Source organism: Rissa tridactyla, chromosome 24, assembly GCF_028500815.1.
Source record: "Rissa tridactyla isolate bRisTri1 chromosome 24, bRisTri1.patW.cur.20221130, whole genome shotgun sequence".
Classification (NCBI taxonomy): domain Eukaryota; kingdom Metazoa; phylum Chordata; class Aves; order Charadriiformes; family Laridae; genus Rissa; species Rissa tridactyla.
In genome coordinates, this window is record NC_071489.1 from 1,412,032 (window position 1) to 1,432,591 (window position 20,560).

Genomic DNA, 20,560 nt, shown 5'->3' on the forward strand with positions numbered 1-20,560 from the left:
TCGTTTCCTGGAGTTGAGCTGTCTTGACAGCCTGGGAGCAGCTCCAAGTCCTTAACTTTGCTTTAAGTTTCAACATCCCTGTGTCAATCGAATGCACCGGGAGCCCTGGCCCGGGAGAGCTCCTCCAGCCCCACACCCGCAACGAGACTTTTCAAACAAAAATACAATCCTCTGCAGTCTGCACGGACAAGAGAGGAAGGGAGTGTTAACTACACCTCTGCTAACAAAACCTCTGCTGGCCAGAGGTAGGAAAAGGGAAAAGCAGAGGAGGGAGCAGAGCATCGTTATGCAACCGCGTTATCTAACGACCACAGAGACACCCTATAGGGGCTCTTTGTTTGCAGAGGGAAGGAGAAAGAAATGCCACCAATATCTGAGTCACTGGTTCACCAAGAGGCTCCGAAGTTATTTTCAGATGGAAACTTTTCCAGTTTCACATGATAATTTGGGAGGGCTGGCTAATTCCCTGGCTCCACCCACCGCCTTGTAACACAGCTCCCTGCTGCTCTTGCATATATAGATAGGTATGGCCCCACAACTGGGTGCAGACAGAAGAGCCTGGAGACAGAGGAAACCTCAACTTCCTTCCTTCCTAGCTGCCCTCCACCCGCTCCCACCATGAAGAGGGAAATATTAACCCTGGCCTTCGCTCGATCCGTCTTTGTCGAGTTCATCTCCACGCTCATCTTCGTCTTCATCGGCCTCGGCTCAGCCCTGAAGTGGCCGTCCGCCCTCCCCAGCATTCTTCAGATCTCACTGGCGTTCGGGCTGGCCATCGGTACCTTGGTGCAGGCATTTGGCCACATCAGCGGTGCCCACATCAACCCGGCGGTGACCATTGCCTTCTTTGTCGGGAACCAGATCTCCTTCCTCCGGACCCTCTTCTACGTGATCGCCCAACTGGTCGGGGCCATCGCCGGGGCTGGCATCCTCTACGGCGTGACACCAGTCAATACCCGCGGCAACCTGGCCATCAACGCGGTAAGCCTCCCAGCCTGCAGATGGTTCACCTCGCCGTGCGGGCTTTCCTTTCCTTCTGAGCGAGGAGCTGCTGCCAGTGCCAAGCCTGAGAGCCAAATCCTTAAGGATGGTTGGTCTCGGCATATCACCCTGCATGCATAGAGGAATAGGGATAGGATAGAAGCAAACACCGGCATAGCCAGCAGAGTATTGACATGACAGCTTTATTGTGTGGGGTAATGAATGGCGTAGTTTTTTTCTTCCTTAATAAGCGCTTCCTTTATCTTAAGGGCCCGAGTGAGTCACCCGCACCATTGGGATGTTCTTGACTGCAGCCTTTCCACCTGGAGATTAATGCTAGGATAGCAGCTGCGCCAGGACAGAGAGGGGAGGGCAGGGAGCAGAGACCAGTCAAACCAGTACGGGCAGGGGGAGCAGAAGCCCACTGTAACTAGTGCGTTGGGGGAGCTGGGAAACGGATGGAGGGAGGTGGTGGAGAAGAGCTGAAGAAGGAGCAAGGCGCAGGAGGGTGTGGAGAGGCTGCGCGTGGCAGGGGCTGCTCGAGGAGGAGGAGGGGAGACAGCGGGACTCTCCGAGATAAGCAGGCACGAGGAGCGTGTCTCCAACCCCTGGGGCAGTGCTGGGAAACCACCTGAAATGGGAGCGGTGGAGCTACCCTTCCAACCAGCGCCAGGTCTGGACCCCTCGGAGCAGCAGAGACACGTTGCAGAGGGCTCGATCACTAGGATGAGGTGCTGCAATGCATCTTATCCCACAGGCTCCCCACCCCAAACCAGTCAGCTTTAGCTGAAAAACAAGCTGCAATGGCTGGGCTTGCTTTGCCCTTCCCATGCCCAGCGGGGTCGAGTCCATCTGACAGTTCCCAGTGGTTGGCACAGAGGCACTGGGATAACAACAACGCGTCTTACCCCCGTGACCGCACCCCAGCCTTCATCCCAACCCTCACCCTTCATCCCATGTCCCTCCGTGGCGGCTGCCGGCGGCTCCCCAGCCTCCTGGGGAGGTGCTCCACAGAGTGGAGGGGAGAAGAGTCCAGGTACGGCAGCTTGCAAGGACCAAGGGGGCAAGAAATACAGGAAAAGAGGGACAAATCGGTGCTGCGGAGACAAGCAAGTGAAGAAAGACATGGAAAGCCCGGAGAAGGGAGGGGCTCGAGGGAGAGACAGATTTTGGAGCATTACAGAAAGAAAGATAATTTCTTCCCCTTTGGGGAAAGCAGCAGTGAGCCCGAGCAGTGGCCAGCACGGCACCTTGTGCCCCACGGCTGGGCAGGGGACCTAGGGGCATTCTCATGCGTGGCTTTGCCAACCCAAATCCACCAGCAAAGCACCCAAGAGCCCTCCCAGTGGTGCCAAGCCCCAGGGATGGCTAATTATTGTTGTTTTCGATGGTTCACAGCTCAACAACAACACAACCCCTGGCCAGGCCCTCGTGGTGGAGATCATCCTCACCTTCCAGCTGGCCGCATGCATCTTTGCATCCACAGACAACCGGAGGAACGGCAACGTGGGCTCCCCAGCACTTTCCATCGGCCTCTCCGTGGCTGTAGGCCACTTGGTGGGGGTGAGTGTCCAGGCAGGAGGACAGGGCTCCCCAAAATACCCTCATGTGTGTGGTCCCAGAGGGAGCTGCATTGGGAGAGCCAACACAGGACATACTGGGGTGCCTTCTCCATGATGCTGGGGGGGTCTGCACCTCTCTGCAAGAGAGGCAGCATCAGGGGCTATTTCGGTCCCTGCTTCTGAAAATTTGCTCGTATCTGCTAAGCAACAGGATGCACCTTAACCTTGTTCTCCTTTCCCCACTGACAGATCTACTTCACCGGCTGCTCCATGAATCCAGCCCGGTCCTTCGGGCCCGCGGTCATCGTGAGGAAGTTCAGCCCGGCTCACTGGGTGAGCATCAGCAGCGTGCCGGGGCAGGCTGGCAACAAGCGGAGAGGGCAACAAATACCAGGGGGGTTACAGGGCTGGGTGTTTCAGAGCCCATCCCAGACCTGGAAGGATAAAAGGGGCTGGAGAACGAGGGAGGTTGTCCCCCTTGACACATGGGGAACAGGTTACCCCTGTGGCACAGAGACACCAAGGGGCAAGCACAAGCTAGGGCATTATCTGAGGTTGGTAAAGCCCACAGAGAAGCCCAGCTTCGGCTCTCCACGTGCCCAGCGCTGTCTGCAAGCTCAGACCCAGCCTCACAGAGCAGGCTTAGGTGCCTCCTCTCCAGTGCACCACATCTCTGCGCTTGTAAAGACCTCCATGTCTTCAGCAAGCAAGCCCAAGAAGCGTACTGGAACGGGTATTTGCATGTCTCCATGGGCCAGGAGACGTGGAGCGGTGAGGGATGCTGGTATGATGGCAGGACCCGGTGCACCAGCCTCCAAGACCTGCTCTCACCCTCTCCCTCGTTGCTTTCTAGGTGTTCTGGGTTGGACCCATCCTCGGGGCTTGCTTGGCCGCTCTGCTCTACTTCTACGTCCTCGTCCCCTACTGCATGAACATGTCAGATAGGGTTGCCATCGTCAAGGGCACCTACGAGTCAGAGGAGGAGTGGGAAGAGCGGAGAGAGGAGAGGAAGAAGTCCATGGAGCTGACCCCGCCATAGGAACAGATGGGAAAAAAACACCAAGCAAAAAGAAGGGAGGAAGCCCCACACATGGGCTCATGTGTGCACCAAAGCCAGACAATGAACACATCCAGCTACAGTAGACTCTTAAGCAAAAGTCTTGCAACTCAAGGACCACCTGCGACTAAGAAAGGAGTATTGCAGAGTCTGTGTATATAATCCCTCTACATGAGTGTGAGCGCTAGAGCCTCTCCCAGCTTAACCGCAGCCAGCTAAGCCCAGCGAAGGAGTCTCAGCCCAGGGCAGCCTCTCAGCTGTGGTTCTACACCCACTCGGCCGCATCCCTGCCCTCCCAGGTGCCAGTTTTGCACGATTTTCAGAGGTCCAAGACCCCACATTCTGGCACACACAGGATTTCACCCCTGCGTCTGGTGGCTCAGGGGATGGAAGCACCGTGTAGGTACCAGCAAAGAAGAATGACCACTTTGGGCAGGTGGGTGCAGCAGAATCCCCCGCTTCCCCCTCCCCACGGCCCACGCTGCTCGTAGATGCTCTTTCATGCATTAACTGGTGCTGGTGAGTCCTATTTATTCGTGGCTGCAGAAAGGACATGATTTTTGGATTTTATGTTGAGATCTTTGTAATATAGTATATTATTTATTGTGAATAAAAGAAATTAAAAAAAAAAAGTGATGGGCACAAATCTGCTTGGGTATCAAACTTTAGGAGCAAAAAAAAAATGGGTTAAGCTGGGTGCAGAGCCATCCCAAAGAGCCAGGACAAGATCAAGAGCTTGGACCCCAAATCCCAGGGCAGCTGGCACCACAAGCAGGTGGTCCGGGAAGTCATGGTCATTGATCCCAAGAAAGAGAATGGGTGCCAGCATTGGAGTGGGGACAGAGCAGGTGCCTCGCAACAGGGCGGCAGGTCCAGGGCCATTTGAAGCCCATCTCCAAGGCCAGAGGAGCTGGGAGGAGCCAGCAGCAATCCTTCAGGCACTTCACCGGTTTGACTCAGGGCTTTCTGCCATACCAGTTCTCCCAGACGGCTCCTCAGGTGCCCTCAAAAACTGACCCGCAACACTCCCCCAAACCCACACCTTCGCCCTGACCTTCTGCCGCAGCCCTGCTCTTCCAGTTCTGCCACAACACTCTGCCAAAAACCATCTCGCTCCTGACCCGGGCATGGAGACACTGCATGCTGGCACCGTCCCAGCAGCTCCAGAGATCCGGCCCCCGCGCTAAGCTCCACCATCCCAGCCCCTCTCGGTGCTGCAAAGATGAGGTTTCTGCTGGGAGCAGACCCCAGAGGAGGTGGGAGCTCCTGGGAGCTCCCCGATCCCAAGTGCAGCCGGGCTGCCGTCGGACATGTTATGCCACCTCTGCATGGTAGTGCCGGGGAAGATAGGCAACATCACCTATATTTTCACATGCCAAAGCGGATTTGCAGTCTGGGCTGCGGCACTGCATGAGCCTGGGGAGCAGCAAAGCCTTGTACCCCATGTCCCTTCACCCCTCCAATTGGCAACAGAGGAGGGTGGTGACGAGCAGGAGGAGAAAAGGAGGTGGGAAAGCCCTTAGTTCAGATCACACAGGCCAGCGGCAGAGCTAGGAAGCCATAAATGCACCCCCACATTGCTGTCGTAACCCTCCCACCTCACCCCTCCTCAGGGGTGGGCTGAGATCAATGACCCTCCTGTGCCTCAGTTTCCCCTTTCAAAGGGGGAAGAACATTAAGCTCCTTTCTCACTGGGAAAGGGCAGCAAGCTCCCGGAGCGACCCCGAGTGAAGCGTGGGGCAGGTCCATCCCCAAAAGCCGCATCCCACAGCCTCCCGCCACCGCACCCCAAAGGGTGCGCTGAGCTCCCCCCAGAGCAGGGAATCCTGAGCATCCTCCTTGTTTCACTGCTCTAAGCCCCATCCACTGCACACCAGAGAAGGATTCCAGGAGTATCCTGCACCAGGAATCAGGGACCACCACGGCACCCCTCGGGGGGGCCCAGCCCCCATCAGCACCACCAGCGCGATCAACACCCAGGAGAAGAAACCCAGCCTGGGTGTGAGCCCTCCCCGGGGATGAATCAGAGGATCCTGCGGCAGCAGCTTTGCGTCAGCACAAAGAACATCCAGGACCTGGCTGGAAAACGGGGGAAGGATGGTCCCACGCGGGGCTGGGGTGTTTGGAGAGGGGGGACACGGGCGTTTCATCCCCTTCCCCAACGCACAGGCAGGGGCAGACCCCAGACCCCAGGGTAAGCGCGGGCTGGAGCCCGGCAGCATCCCTACGCGGGGCAGAGGTGCGGTGCTGAGCGTGAGCCCCAGCAGCCCTTCCCCACCCGGCGTCTCCCCGTCCGTGCCGTGTTTGATCCGGGCAGAGAGGCTGCATTTGATCCAGACCAAAGCCCAGCACCCAGCCAGCGCCGGGACAGGGCCCAGGTCGGGGAAGGGAAACCCTGAGGTCCCGCTGCCTGTTCTCACCTGCCCAGAAACGGCAGCGCTCAAAAACAAATAGAGAATTATTTTTAAACATTCAAGCTTCTTCAGGCCCGTTTTTAATGAGGTTGTTTCGGCTGACCACCAGCCTTTCAACACGCCCTTAGCAGAAATAGACATTTCGCAGACAAAATACCTTTATTTCAGCAGACACAGCAAGGGCTGATGGAATCCCGGCACACATGAACCAGATTTGCCTGTAGTGCACAATAACGCGGTCACAGCTACGCCACGCTCGTTTTCCCAGCTTTTTCCCCCAAAACCAGAGCTCCCACATGGGAAGCAGTATCCCAGCACAACGCCATCCCACCCCCCCACCTACGCTTCCCTACGGCCCTACAGATCCAGCCCTGCTTGGGTTGTAAAAGTCAATTATATTGGTGCTTTGTATTACCAGGTGGTTTTTTCCCTGATTTTAGAGGCATATCACCAGGTGAAACTATTACACCAAAGCACCTCAGCATACAATTCTTGCATATATTTGCCCTAATTAAGGGGAGAATGGATTTGGTTATTTCCTAAACATGCCTACTAGCAATTTCTTTGCACTAAGAGGATTTCACAGACTTTTTTTTCCTCATATCTTTTCCATTAACATGTAATTACTGCACAGCATTAAAAATTTCTTTTTTTGTTGTTTGTTTTTGGCAGGGAGGAAAACCCCAATTATTTTCACATGTTGTAACAATCTAGAAGCCTTTTTTCTTTTTACCCATCAAAGGGCTTTCAGGCTAGTTAAGGAAGGTCTCTAGCAGCTGTTTGTGCATCACTCAGTGTCCCTCAAACACAAGCTTGCCGGGCCATTGCAGAGACAGAAGGGACCAGGTGCTTGGGGAGAAGCTAGACCCAGTGTCAATATTTCAATTAAATAAAGATTTTTTCAATGGGTTGTGGGCACTTCTTTGCTTCAGTCCCTTGCAAAGGGTCAGCCCCAGGTGAGAAGCAAAAACGCTCCACGATTTGGGACCGCATCCCCTCCTGCCCTGCCACCACCGCAGCCTGTTTTGCAGCCTCAAGTGCTTTGCTCAAAACTGCGGTTTCTGACTTCACATGAAAAGCACGAGGCTGGTTTCACCTGGAGAACAAAGCAGAGCGATGCCTGGTCCTGCTCACTGAAAACAGGATGAGAGATGAAAAAGGAACCCAGGCAAACCACAAAGAAGCTGGAACAGCGCTGAAGAGGGGTATCGCAGCACATCAGCCGTCCCCAGAAAGTCCGAGCAGCACAGGGCAGCAAACCCCATCTCCAGGAGGATTCCTGCCACTTTGCTGGAGAGACCCAGGCATCCGGGAACCAACTCCGGAGCAATGCGAGCCACAAAGAAGCCAACCTAGAGACGTCCTCCCTCTGCCCAGGGCTCCACACCGCACTGGGAGACGTGCGGGGCTTGCAAATAAAGACGTTTCTGTGCATCATCCAGGGCCGATGGGCAGAAACGCTGCCAACAGAGGAGAAACATCCGCACAGATACATGGCAGAGGCAGACATGGGTGTTGGCGTTAGTCATGGTACGTATGGGCTGTGCCAGCACCCACCTCCTCTTGAGCTCAACCACCGAGTCCTCCCCCTCCTACTCAGCCTCAGCCCGGCCTATAGTCACCACAGTACCAATTCCTTACGAGCCAGGAACCAGCTCACCTGGCCACCGAGGCCCAACAGCCACCCTTCCTGTTGTCAATAGGCATCACCCAGCCAGGTAACGCACCCTCCACCTGAACATCAGCTGCCGTAATTCGTATTTTGCTCAGCAGCACATACCATGCATGTTTTGGCGTTGGATGCATGTTGGGTCAGGCTTTAGCACCCAATGACAATGGCCACCACTGGTGTGAGAAGCCATGCAAATGGGAGCGTGAAGCCACCAGTGCCCTGCCTGGTCCTTGCTGGCTTCAGCGTCTCTGTGTGTGCGTGGGCAGAGCAAGAGAGGTGCAGCTCCACAATACATGGAAATCATGGAATGGTTTGGGACTGGAGGGACCTTAAAGACCATCTCGTTCCAACCCCCTGCCCTGGGCAGGGACACCTCCCACCAGCCCAGGTTGCTCCAAGCCCCATCCAACCTGGCCTTGAACCCCTGCAGGGATGGGGCAGCCACAGCTTCTCTGGGCAACCTGGGCCAGGGGCTCACCCCCCTCACACGAAAGAATTTCTTCCTGAGATCTCACCTAAATCTCCCCTCTTTCAGTGTAAAACCCTTCCCCCTCATCCCATGGCTCCCCTCCCTGCTCCAGAGTCCCTCCCCAGCTTTCCTGGAGCCCCTTGAGGGACTGGAAGGGGCTCCAAGGTCTCCCCAGAGCCTTCTCTTCTCCAGGCTGAACCCCCCCCAGCTCTCTCAGCCTGTCCCCACAGCAGAGGGGCTCCAGCCCTCAGAGCAGCTCCATGGCCACCTCTGGCTCTGCTCCGACAGATCCACGTTCTTCTGATGTTGGGGGGTCCAGATACAGAAAAAGATGAGTGTTGTCCCCACAAAACCATGCAATTGAAGAGAAGGGCAGATGTCCAGAGACCAGTCAGGGCTAGAACAGATCTGCATGGTGTCTCCATTTCCACCTCAGCACCTTCCTACAGCCCCAAAAATGTATCTTAAAGCTCAGAGTTGGAAGTTATAAGCACATGCCCCAAGGTGGGCAACCAGAAGGGGACAGGGATGAGCCTGCCCTGGCACCAAGCATGGGTGCTCTGGAGCAGCACCCATGGGAGAGTGATGGGTGCCTGCTGCTGGGATGCTCCATGGAGAATGGACACAGGACCTGTAAAACCCTCACGAGAGCAGGTCCACCTGAGGGACAAACCCCCGCTCTTGCTTCCGCCCACCTTTCCCCAAAGAACAAACTCATTGCCCCATGAGAAAACAAGGTTCCCTCCCTCCCCGGCGTATGGGGACCACAGGCTCAGCACCGGCTGGATCGGGGCTCTGGTTCTGCTGCCAAGTTTCCTCTTGCTCAAGCTTTTGGCCTTCGCTTTCCAGGATACAGCCCGCCGCTGCCCGTTTGTTCTTAATCTCCCTCCTCAAACAAGCAAAGTCCAACAGCGGCTCGTATAATGGGTCCTTGTGCTGCTGGGTGGTGACATCAATAAAAAAGGGCAATAAATAAAGAAGGGAAAACAAAAAAGCAACTCGGCAGCCCTGAGGTCTGCCTGACAAAGGTGCTTTGTTGGGAAAGGTCAGCTCCAGAGCCGGGAGGGTTTCCCAGGCACAGCCGCCGAGAGCAAGGAGGATGCGAGGATTTGGCGAGCACGGAGGGGATTAAACACAGCTTTGTTAAACCACAGCCCAGCAGAGGCCTCTGAACTGTCCGAGCTCCCACCCAGGTGAGATGCACGCTCAGGATTTGGGCTGGTTTACTCCAAAACAAGAGGTCCCCAAGCTCTTTGCCTCCAGCCAGCACCAGGACGCACAGGAGCGAGGGAGGACGAGTCCTCCAGGACCCTTCCAGGGTGGGCACGAGATTGGGGAACCAGTTCAGCTCAGTAGCAAGCCCTAAAAAAAAACCAAACTAACCACTAGCCAGCAAAATAAAACAAATCCCCTGGCATGTGTCCTCCAGGATACAGACCCTTCTCTGCCGGCTTGACATTAATCCTGCTTGGCAAGAGAGCAAGAGCTCTTTCGCCCACAAGCAAGGTGCAGCTGCAGGTTGATATAATGCCCTCTTGTGCAGCCTGGAAAAAAAAGAATTGATGAAAACAAGCTTAAAATGTCCTACACAATTTGCCTCTTTAAGAAAGCCACTAATAAAGGAAAATCCATTCTCCTTCCCCAACAATTCTTTCAACTTTTAACAGTTGGGATTTTTCCCCTCATTGTCAGAAGCTGTATTTATTTGGTGACAGAGCAGCTGGTTTCCTGCCAAAGCAGCATCAGCCAGAGAAAATGAGCCCTTTCTCCACTTTTAAAAAATTCTTAATTTTTTAAAGCTATTTATCCAAACAGCCAATTGCTTTTTCACCAAGAGCCAGTGCCCCCACCTTAGAGATCAGAGTCCATAGGAACTATGGCAGCAGTTATTAACACCAGCCACCATCATAAGGGAAAGGGATATAAAACGCTATCAGCTTATTTTGCTCCCAGTAGATAAGAAAACATCTATGGGTGTTTCACAAAGAAATCCCACAAGAACAGTTAATCAGTGGATAAAAGCTTCAGAGCGTGTAAATATGCACCTACGAGCACTAGTGACATCAACAGGCTTTTTTATCTACCCTGGATTTTTGCCACGTTGTGTTAGGATTTTGCTTTGGGTTCTGAGCTAAAAACCGCAGCTGAACGCCACGACCCAGCAGCGCTCGGTTCTCCCTCTCTGCAGGCGGCATCCCTGCAAGAGCCAGGGCCTGTGCTCCAGCCTGCTCATCCCTTCTCTATTATCCAACCCCCAAACGCTAATTATTTTTTTTTTCATGGAAACTGCAACACGTGTGAAGAACGCACCTTTGCGCCAGCAGCCGCCCCAGCTTTTCAGTGGTTTGAGAGGAGGAGGCCGAGGGGAGACCTGCTCCCTCTCTGCAGCTCCCTGAAAGGAGGGGGTAACCGGGGGGCGTCAGGCTCTTCTCCCAAGGAAAAGGTGATGGGACAAGAGGAAACGGCCTCAAGTTGCGCCAGGGGAGGTTTAGAAGGATGTTAGAAAAAGGGTTATTGAGCATTGGCAGAGGCTGCCCAGGGAAGCGGTTGAGGCACCGTCCCCGGAGGTATTTAAAAGACGGGTAGACACGGTGCTTAGAGATATGGCGTAGGGATGGCTGTTGTCAGAGTTGGGGAGATGGCTAGACTCCATGATCTGACTAGTCCCTTCCCTCCAACCCAGGCGATTCTGCGATGATAAGGCTCTTCCCCACCGCAGAGCGCATCCACCCACACCAAGGCACGCGCCCAGCCGGGCTGTGAATGAGACGTCCCGCAGCACCGGGAGCAGTGGGAGCAAACAGCCAGCTGCAGATTAGCTGCTGGGTTCTCAGCTTGTGCTGAAAACCAGCCCCACAATCTCCAAACTAGACCAGAACAGCCAAATCAGGCACCCAAACCTGCAAGGGGTGCCCCTACCTGGGCAGGGGAGCTGCAGGTCCGCAGGCAACCCCCGCCCTGACCTGGGGGGCCTCAAACCCTCCTGTACAAGGCTTGAGCACCGCAAGAACGAATTTTGGACTAACATCTTGGAAAAAGGAGGGCTCAGACAATTCGAGCTTGCCAAAAATACAGTTGGCGAAAGCAGACAAACTTCCAGTCTCCAGGTGATGGAGCGGAGGCCAAAGGGTCTGAGTTCTGCAGCTGCAGCTCCCTGACTTTATCATTCGACATCCCCTGGGGTGGACTGAAAACCATAGCCAAACATCTCCGGCTGAGCAAACACGGCTTCTCTATATAAACAAGCAAGTGAATCTTGAGGCATAATTTGTCATCTAATTACACCAACACACCCAGGATTAATTGTTGCATTTGAATGCGAAGAAGTTTTGATTTATGCCATGATCAGGTTTCATCATCCAGTTACCAACGGCCGCTGCCAAACTCAAAGCCATCGCAAACAGCCAAAGAAGGTCTCTAGTAGAGGATTTTTTGCAAAGCTGAGGAGTTAAGGGTTATTTAATCACACACAAGCCCACTAAGGCCCTGTAGAAATCAAGGGGGTGAGATGAAAGCCTCCACCACATTTGCTCCAGGCTCCACTGAGGACTTTTTAGCCCACACACCACGGCAACTTCCCTCATTAGGGTCCAAGATTTTTACAGCATTATGGGCAGGAAGAAGAGGCAGGTAAAACAAAAAACAAACCCGACAAAGTTCTCCACATTTCAGAGCCAAGGGGACACTTAGCAGAATTAAACTGTGAACCACCACCTCCCTCTGCCTCGGATAAAGAAGGGTAATTAGAACCCCCCCCCCCAACCCTACGCCAGGATTTTGGCAGGCTGCAGGCTCAGAACCACCGAGGTGCTGAGCCAAACCTCCCCGCAGCCACCCAACCCCGCGGGCATCGCCCCAGGAGCTCCCCACACGCTCACGGCTCCGCTTGCCCAGAGCTGCCCCAGTTCAGCTCCCACAGGGCCCCAGCACAAACCAGCAACCGCTTGGTGCTGGGCCAGGGTGCCCCGAGGGACCAAACCTGCTCAGCGCACCCACAACTTACTCAAAAACCACCTAATAGCACCTGGCACGGCAGCCGCTCTCCTCCGAAAGCGAAAGGGAAGCACCCACCTTCCACTGCAGAGCATCGTGCTGGGAGGACACGAGGGACAGGAAAGAAGCCGGGCTGGGAGGGCTGAGGGCCACAGAAGACCCGAGCACCAGGTTTTGTAGGCAGTGAGGGCTCAGCCAGGTGTCCCCCATCCCGCTCCACCTGCCGAGGCTGATTGCTGGGGTTTTGGCCAAAGGAGGTAAAAACGCAGCAGTTAACCCAGGTGAAAGGACAGAGCCTCTGAGCTGATCTCCACGTGAACCCCAATGACCAGCAGCTCGCCCTGTTGAGAAGGAGTAGGGTCACTCTTGCAGCAGCGTCACCACAGCTGGATGCCCACCAGATGCCTAAGGGAGAGCCCCACGCTTGACCCTGATGCTTTTATCCTGTAATTCCCAATTAGCCCACTCATCTCCCAGCCCGCCAGGGGCATGAGCTGGTTTCTTGTCCACCCACCACGAAGGAAACCTGTTCCACTTCTCCAGGCTCGCATTCAAGTTTCCCACATGGTGAGCGCGTCCTTGGCCGTGGCACCTGATGGTTTTCCTTGTCGTGCATGTCTCAGGGACATTTAGTGCTCATGAAAGGTGGTCGGGGACAGGAGAGCGACGGGAGCTGGGAGCAAGAGGGACCTCACCCAGTTTCCTTCTGCTCCCTTAACAGCAAAGGGAGAAAAGTGGTAGATTCATCAAAAATGGAGATCCACTATGGGGTAGATACAGCCTGAGCATGGTTTCGGGAAAGGCTAGACGACATTGACTCCAATTCATAAGGGCTGAGGGCTCCAAAGGAGCACATCACAGCCTGCCACGGAGCTCAGCACCATCTCTGCATCCCACCCCACTCTTCCTCCCTGGCATCAAGCGTCAGCCACGAGCACAAGCCGGGAGGCTGCAGGCTCTCGACTGCAGCATCAAAGGCGGGTACTGTTTTATGTCTAAAAACGCATGCACAAAGGGGAAAATAGGCAGGAAAATAATCCACGTCCCTCCAGAGCTGCCAAAATCCCTGGCTGGGAATGCAGAATGTCTTTCTTTAATGGCTCTCCCTTTGCTCTTAAAGAACACCTGTAAAGCAAAACACAGGAAAAAAAGCCACAAAGATGCTGAAACTGAAACCGCGCACTCAGCGTCCCCCTGAAGGAGGTGTTTCAGGTTAAACCCCTGACCCGAGAAGGTCTGTCTTTGCCCAGTTATGCCTTGGCAGTAGCCGCTGCCAGCAAGAGGCAGGAGGCTCTGGTGCACGGGTGTAAAATTGCCTCCGGTTCTGGCAGGGAGGGAGGAGGCCACGAACACCTTCAGCCATGGGGAAAACAAGAGTGGAGAGCGCGGATCCACGGGGCAGTGGGGTCTGAACTGCAGTTTTGGGGGATGCACAGGGGAAGGGGTTTCCATCCCTGGCTCCCTTGCACTGGGTTAGACTCAAAATGCACCCTTGCGGGAGATGAGGGTCTCTTTGCAGAGGGTCCAAGAAGGTGAAGTCAAAGCCTTTATTCCTCCTCGCTCACAGTAAATCCCTCCAAAATTAACCATCACTTGGTTCAACTGCACCTGCAGCTACAGGAAAGTAGCACTGGAGCAGTTTGATGTATCTAAGGTGACTTTGTGGTTGCCTTCAGGCTGTTGAATCAAGGCACCGAGACATGCCAGCCTCACCCCATCATTCCAGGCAGGGAAAGCCAGCCCCAAAGCAGGAGCTGGCTGATGGCAGGTCTGTGAGATAACTTAAGAGCAGGCTTAAGCATAAACTCATCTTGTTTCCAGCCTGATTTTGGACAGCCCAGCAAGGCCACGTCCCACCATCCCCATTCGAGCAGCCTGGCTCCTCCTGCCTCTCCCCGTGCTTGCAGAGACCAGGACTGGCAGAGGTGGGCAGGTTGGCCGCACAACCGGTCCTGGGGGAACTAATGGGAAAGTGCAGCAAAGGTTGGGTGGGATATGGATGAGTTTATCTGAGGGTTGGTGGACATGGAGTGCAGTCCAGGAGTTCTCCCATATCAACTTCTTTGGTCCATGCTCCACCAGTGCAGGATGCTCGTGTGTCCTCAAAGGTGCTTCTCCAAAGATGTGCACGGAGCAGGGATTTGAGCCAAAACCACCCCAGCTGGGCTGTGGCATCACTACGTCACCACCGACAGCATCCCCCAGCCCGGGGTCTTCCATCCCCAAAGAGAGAGGGACATCGCATCGCTTCGGTCCTCGCAGGACAGAGCGGGTGCGCTGGGAGCTGCTGAGCAGCGAGGAGGCTGCGAGGCAGAAGGACGGGCAGAGGAAGGCTGCCACCTGCTGTCCGTAACAACCTCTCCAAGTCATAAAATGGGACAAAATCCAGATCTACACGGACGTCTTAAAACACAGGTCCATGCCCCCATGCTTCAGTCCTCCAGGGTGGGAAAGCCACCAGCAACTCAACCCAGGTGGGAAGCGGATGATCACAGAGGACACCTGGGAAGGGGAGACCACCGTATCCCAAGGGGCTGGTGAAAATCACCGGTGGACAGTGGAGGAGGTGTCCGGTAGGACATTCTCTAACCCACTCTGACACGGGGAGCCACGATTAAGAAAACCAAGAAGCAACCTGGCACGCACTGCACTGGCTGAGCTGAATTTCTCTTCTCCTGAGCCCCCCACCACTGCAGGTAGCTCGTGTGTCTTCCTGGGCCAGGGGGACATCACAAACAGTGTCGTCAGGAGCTAATTAGTAAATACCCTATCCAGGTGATGGGTAGGAGATCTGGACCTCTCCTCCAAAGGCTGAGCTAATTAATCTCCTACCTTCTTCCTCTGATGTCAGGCTTTGTCGTAAGGCCATTGTTGGCCCTAATTAAAAGGCTCTCCAAGAAGAATGTCCCCTGAACACTAGCCATATTTTGACAGTGACAATAATTGCAGAAATCTCCTTGCTAGAATAATAATAATTACCCAACCACGAGAAGAAAAGTCCCAGGAGGAGAGGACAGTGAGTGGCAGAGAAATCAGGACTTGGAGCCCTTGTCTCTTTGGGAGGCTGGTGTTGGGCAAGGGAAAAGCATGGCCCGGTTTCCTAAGACTTTCTTTTCTCTGCCCGAGCACTGAACCGTAGACATTCCTTAGCCAAGAGTTCCCCAAATATCTCAAAACTGCCCCAGAAACGCAGCCCTCCAAAGCTCATCTGACCTCCCAGCATCTTCAGGGACCTGAGGGCTTTGCTCCATGTCCACCTGGAGCTGTCAGCACCCAGGGCAAGGTCCAGTTCTTTAGGGCGACACTCGGTTTCACTCTTCTCAAGCTTTTTTTTCTTCACTGGACTCGAGGATTTGAAAAAATGAGCCCAGTTCCCAGGAGACGCCCCTGCAAAACTATTGTCCTTGGCTTGATGAGTTCCAGATGTTTCCCCAGCTCCTGGGCTGAGCCGGGATGTCCCATGGGGAAAAACACTGACCCAGATCCACGGCCACCCACGGTGCTTCCCGTCATCCCCAAATCGAAGAAATGATGGTGAATGGCCCCAATTTCACATCTGGCTTTGGGGGGACAAGGCCAGGCTTGGACCAAAAGCGATGGGTGTCCAGCTGACGAGCCCCCACCCCAATCCTACACGGCAGGAAGCAGCAGCAAGCGCTGCTGCAAGATGCTTCTTTTACAATTTCGCTCTTACTTAATGTTTTTTATCTCAAACCAAAGGTGTTTGAAAGGGCAGCCCCGTGGGCAGAGAAATCATTTCTCCACGCAAGATGAGCTGTGGCAACAAGGGGCCACCTCACCTGCGAGGAGCAAACCGATGGGTCACTCCGGTCCGAGAAGTGGAAAAAAAATAGAAAAGACAAGAGAAACGGCAACAACACCACACAAAAAAAACCCAACAAACCAACCCCTCGCTGAAGGCGTAAGGTGGAAAATATGGCAACAACTGTAATTTTTGCAACAGCCCCGCTCAAAAAATCCTGTAATGATTCATAATGACCCATCCAACTAAAAGCAGGAGTCCCGGTGACCTACCCGTCAGCTTTTAGCATCCTGCTAACAAGCTTAAAAGCACCGGTAAGGAGAAGAGTTTAGCCACAACCAGAGCGAAGGAGGAAAATAGGATCTTGCTTTCAGGGGAACGGTTGTCTCTGCAGAAGGTAAGTGCCTTTTCCTCCCTTCTTTACTACCAACCTCTGAAGAAATTAAGCCAGCGTAATGAAAGCGCTGGTTGACAGGCAACCAAAAGTCTGATTTTCAGCAAATGATGGGTGGGGTTTGGCATTTTACTCCCCCTGAACTGCTGAGGCATCCAGCAAAGATAAGAAACGTGAAACTCTAATGAACCGACTCTGTTGAAAGCAGCTTTTCTGAGCAGCTAACGGTGGGGAAAGTTCTCCAGCACCCTGGTGATAAGCTCAAGATAGAAATATTGCTCCTACCCAGAAAAGGGGAGCTTTGCGATAAAGTTTGTTGCGATGAATGGTATCTTTAGATTACACAAACCTGTTCTTGCGACTGTGTGCCCGTGCCTAAGCTAAGGGTAGACGTGCTGGTAGGTAATTGTGGGGATGCAATTTCCACGGGGACCCATAAGACGGTGCCTGGGAAGGAGGTTGTCCCATTCGGGGTCTGTCCCGCTGCCGGGGCTCCCACAGGGGCTGGGGGGGTCGACAGCGATTGCTGCCCTGGACGTTTCTATCTCAATTTCTGCCTTCTCCAGAGAGACAGATGCAGCTCGTCCGCTGGCTGTACCTCTCCGGGCTGGTGTTTGCCGTGCTGATCCCGGCAGGGTGGCAGATGGGCCCCAAGGACTTGGAGGACACGTCCAGGTACGGGGCGCCGGAGCCGGCCGGGGGCTGTTGCAGCAGCTCAGCCCTCCCCGCTTCCGACGCTGCCGGCTCTCCCGGCTCCGGGGCCGTTGCCATGTGCCTCTTTCTCTTCTATTTATCCGGAGAAGCTCCTTCCTGGCTCCCCACCAGCCCACACGGGGCCATTGCCGTGTCCCCCCCCAGGATTTCAGTGTCGGAACAGAGACGGGGACACGGTGGGGCAGAGCCAGGATGGGGCGATGCTTCGGGCAGGGTGCTGAGCCCCCTCTGCGCCGGCAGAGACCTTCTTGGGGACCTTCTGCTGGGGTGAATTGTGAAAGGGGGGATATCGACATCAGGTCTCCGTCCTGGAGCTGGAGGAGGTTGATCCAAACCTCGGGTCGGCACCGTGCTCCCTCCCGGGAGCAGCAAAAGGGACCAGGGTGGGGGCACGAACCCACTGCAGCTGAGCAAGCCATAAGGCAAATAATACGGGATTGGATATTGCACGTATTTGATGTCAGGAACACCCCGGCCAGGCTCAGTGGACCCCCCTGAAACTGAATATTATTTATATCTACCATTATCACTTTCCTGGAGGATGCTCCACACAGTGAAGTACTTCAGAGGATCCAGCCCCTGCCCTGGGGACCCGGTGCAGGATCCTGATCCCACGACTGTGCATTAAACCCCATTTTCCCCCCCCGTCCTTCTCTCCCACGCAGGCGGCAGTCAGACGAGTCGCAAAGCGCCCGAAACTTCGCCTCCAACACCAAGCGACACTCGGAAGGCACCTTCACCAGCGACTTCACCCGCTACCTGGACAAGATGAAGGCCAAGGACTTTGTCCACTGGCTCATCAACACCAAGCGGTTCAGGTGAAACGGGGAGAGGGGGACGGGGCTGAGCTGGGAAATCACCTCCCGCCGCCCCGCCAGCCCCCGCTCCCCGTCGATTACGAGGTTTCAGTTTTCCCCTCTGGGTTTTCTCTTATTTTCGGCAGCTCCACCAAGAGGTCCCTGCAGGAGGAGCCCCGCAGCATCCCCTTCCCGCCCGCGCTCCCACCGCCGGCGTAAGTCATCCCAAATGAACGTGAATTAAAACTGAATAAATGAGGGATTTTAACACGGAGCCACAAATCGGGGTGTTCGGTGCAAAGGCTCCCTGCGCCTGATGCTGCTTCTCACTTTCCCTGGCTCAGGTGGAGTCTCTGGTGTTTATTTCCGATAAAACAAGACAAGGAAAATTAAGCTATTGGCGGGGGATTTAATAGTTCACGATGGAATGAGGCTGTTTTGTTCTCACCAGGCTTTGTCCTGACATCTTGCACTTCGTTTCAGTGTTAACGTGGCGGGATCGTTTGCATTTCTAGGGGGTTTGACCGTGTTTCGGTCTCCTCGAAGCAAAGCGGCTGCTCCTTCGCAAAGGAGAAAATCACCGCCCCTGTTCCACAGCTCCGCAAAGGGATTTTAGGAGGAGCTTCTATTCCGTGAAGGCGTTTGGTGTTTGTTTATTTTTGAATTTTAAGGTACAACTAAACGGCAAATCAAGGCATCGGCTTTCCAGCACCGTCAGCCTGGGGATGTCAGACCCCTCCGGGGATCGGATGCTCCGCAGGAAGGATTTATCCGTTGGAGTTTCCCAGTTGACGCCTCCTAAATGTCTCCCACACGGATCGGCGTCTATTCAAACCTCTATTGCTCCGTCTCCGTTTTCTCTGTAACTGCTGCGGATGCCGCAGCTTTCCCTAAATTGCAATAAAACCTTCGCTAAATCCGGCAGCTGGTTTCTGACCTCTCCAAGCCTTTTCTGAGCATCCCATCGGGATCCCCGTGCCCAGGGATTTTGAGGCACCAGGCTCCGAGCCCCCGCTTGGCTCAAGTGCCCCATTTTTCTCTCAGTTCCTTGAGTTTTAGGCAAAAGGGCAATGGGGACGCGCCTGCCTGACCCCACAGACCTGTGCCAGAGGGGATTTTGAAAGAAATTTGAAAAAAAACCCCAACAACTATATAAAAGATAACTAGAGTATCTTTGGCTTTAATTTCATGAATTTCATCCTAATTAATCTAATTATTGCAAATGGTTAAAAAAAAAAAATCAACCCAAAAACATAGGGAGGAGGAACCGCTCGCTCTGGACGGGGCCATTTCTATGCCCCCAGCCCCATTCCTGAGCTCCCCGCGCGCCCCAGCAGGCGTTGGCAGAGGGGACGCGTGTGACGCCGCTGTCCCCCCCCCTCCTGCCACACAGAGCTCACTGCAATTGCTCGCAACGCCAAAGAAACAACATTCAAAAAAACACAAAATTCAAAACATACAAAATTCAAAAAATACAAATAATTACATTTTAAATTTATTTTTTTTAAACCCAATCCCAAGAGTTACTTCCGACTCTTTCCCCAGTCAGCTGGTTCCTGACCCAAAGCCCCGGGGAGACAGGATTTGCCCCAGCCCCGCGCTGCCCACTCCCCCGTCCCCTCCAAAACCCCTTGAAAAGCTACAAAGGCTCCTCCCCCGCTCCCCCCTCCAAAGACTCGGGAGCGGCACCATGAGACAAACGAGATTTTTATTCCGTTATTTTCCCATTACGCTCCATGGGCAACACGAGAAAAATCGGAGACGAGAGGCGGCTCTGGCGGGCGGCACCCGTCAGTCAACGGCAACGTCCCACGACGGGACCCACGGGACGGCGACGCGGGTTTGTGTCACTGGAGTTCCACAGGACGAGCCCAGAATAAAACAAATGTTTTTTTTAAAAAAAAAAAAAAACCCAAACGCAAAACCACACAAAGACTCAAAGTGATAAATAACACAGATTCACTTGGTGGATTTTTCTCTCCCCTCCCCCCCGCCCGCATTTAGTTTACAACACGGAGCGTTTCCAAACTAGAGCATCTCTTACAATAAAATAAATATATTTCAGCATCTCCAGAACAAAAATAATTTCTGTGTTTCTACATGTAGCGCACTGGGGGGGGGGAAATAAAATAATTTAAAAAAAAAAGAAGTGCCAGCACCTTATTTATTACCTTTTCACATCCTTCCCTCCCCGCCCCCCTCAGGGATTTCCATGCACTTCGTTTTAGGAAACTTCTTTTGCGGGGGCCGACAGGAGATTTGGGGAACTGTTTTAAGGCACCAAAGACGAGGAAAACGCCCCGCGCCCCCCGCGTCGGCGGGGAGGGTGCTGCTGCCCGGTAAAGCACTGCGCCTCACTTCAAGGGTATTCTTTTTAGTCCTAAAGTGACTCCAGGAGCAGCTTCAGAGGGTTTCCCCCCCACCCCCCATATAATTCTCCTCCGCACAGGGAAATATTAAATTCTCCCAAAATAAGGAGGCGTCCACGGGTTCCTGGTGTGTTACGGGGGGAGGCGGCGCAGCACTGGGGCCACAGGCAGCCCCAAGGGCTACAACTGCCTTTTAGGTGGCCCAGAGCCACGTCACTAAATAATTTATTTCATTTAATTAAAAAAAATTATAATAAACAAAGAAAAAGAAATCTAGCCCTGTAAATAGCAAAAAACAAAGCTTCAAACGCCGAAGACAGCTGCAGTGGGCATGCCGAGGAAGCCTGGTTTGCTTTTTAAATAAGGAATTACAGA

At 54.0% G+C, this 20,560-nt stretch overlaps 2 protein-coding genes across 2 annotated transcripts; both read left to right on the forward strand.

Annotated features, from left to right (window-relative positions):
• Positions 1 to 618: 618 nt before the first annotated feature.
• Positions 619 to 3,582, forward strand: AQP5 (aquaporin 5). Its single transcript, XM_054183140.1, has 4 exons — positions 619 to 981; positions 2,380 to 2,544; positions 2,793 to 2,876; positions 3,397 to 3,582. Exons 1-4 carry the CDS (start codon positions 619 to 621, stop codon positions 3,580 to 3,582), a joined length of 798 nt encoding a protein of 265 aa, XP_054039115.1.
• Positions 3,583 to 16,879: 13,297 nt separating this feature from the next.
• LOC128901221 (exendin-3-like) lies at positions 16,880 to 18,035 on the forward strand. Its single transcript, XM_054183052.1, has 3 exons — positions 16,880 to 16,980; positions 17,685 to 17,837; positions 17,963 to 18,035. The coding sequence occupies exons 1-3, from the start codon at positions 16,880 to 16,882 to the stop codon at positions 18,033 to 18,035; spliced, it is 327 nt and encodes a 108-aa protein (XP_054039027.1).
• Positions 18,036 to 20,560: the final 2,525 nt, after the last annotated feature.

Coding starts and splice junctions, on each gene's coding strand:
- AQP5 (XM_054183140.1), top strand. CDS start 619: ATGAAGAGGGAAATATTAACCCTGGCCTTCGCTCGATCCGTCTTTGTC. Junction 982..2,379: donor GCAACCTGGCCATCAACGCG/GTAAGCCTCCCA, acceptor GATGGTTCACAG/CTCAACAACAACACAACCCC. Junction 2,877..3,396: donor AGTTCAGCCCGGCTCACTGG/GTGAGCATCAGC, acceptor GTTGCTTTCTAG/GTGTTCTGGGTTGGACCCAT.
- LOC128901221 (XM_054183052.1), top strand. CDS start 16,880: ATGCAGCTCGTCCGCTGGCTGTACCTCTCCGGGCTGGTGTTTGCCGTG. Junction 16,981..17,684: donor GACTTGGAGGACACGTCCAG/GTACGGGGCGCC, acceptor TCTCCCACGCAG/GCGGCAGTCAGACGAGTCGC. Junction 17,838..17,962: donor ATCAACACCAAGCGGTTCAG/GTGAAACGGGGA, acceptor TATTTTCGGCAG/CTCCACCAAGAGGTCCCTGC.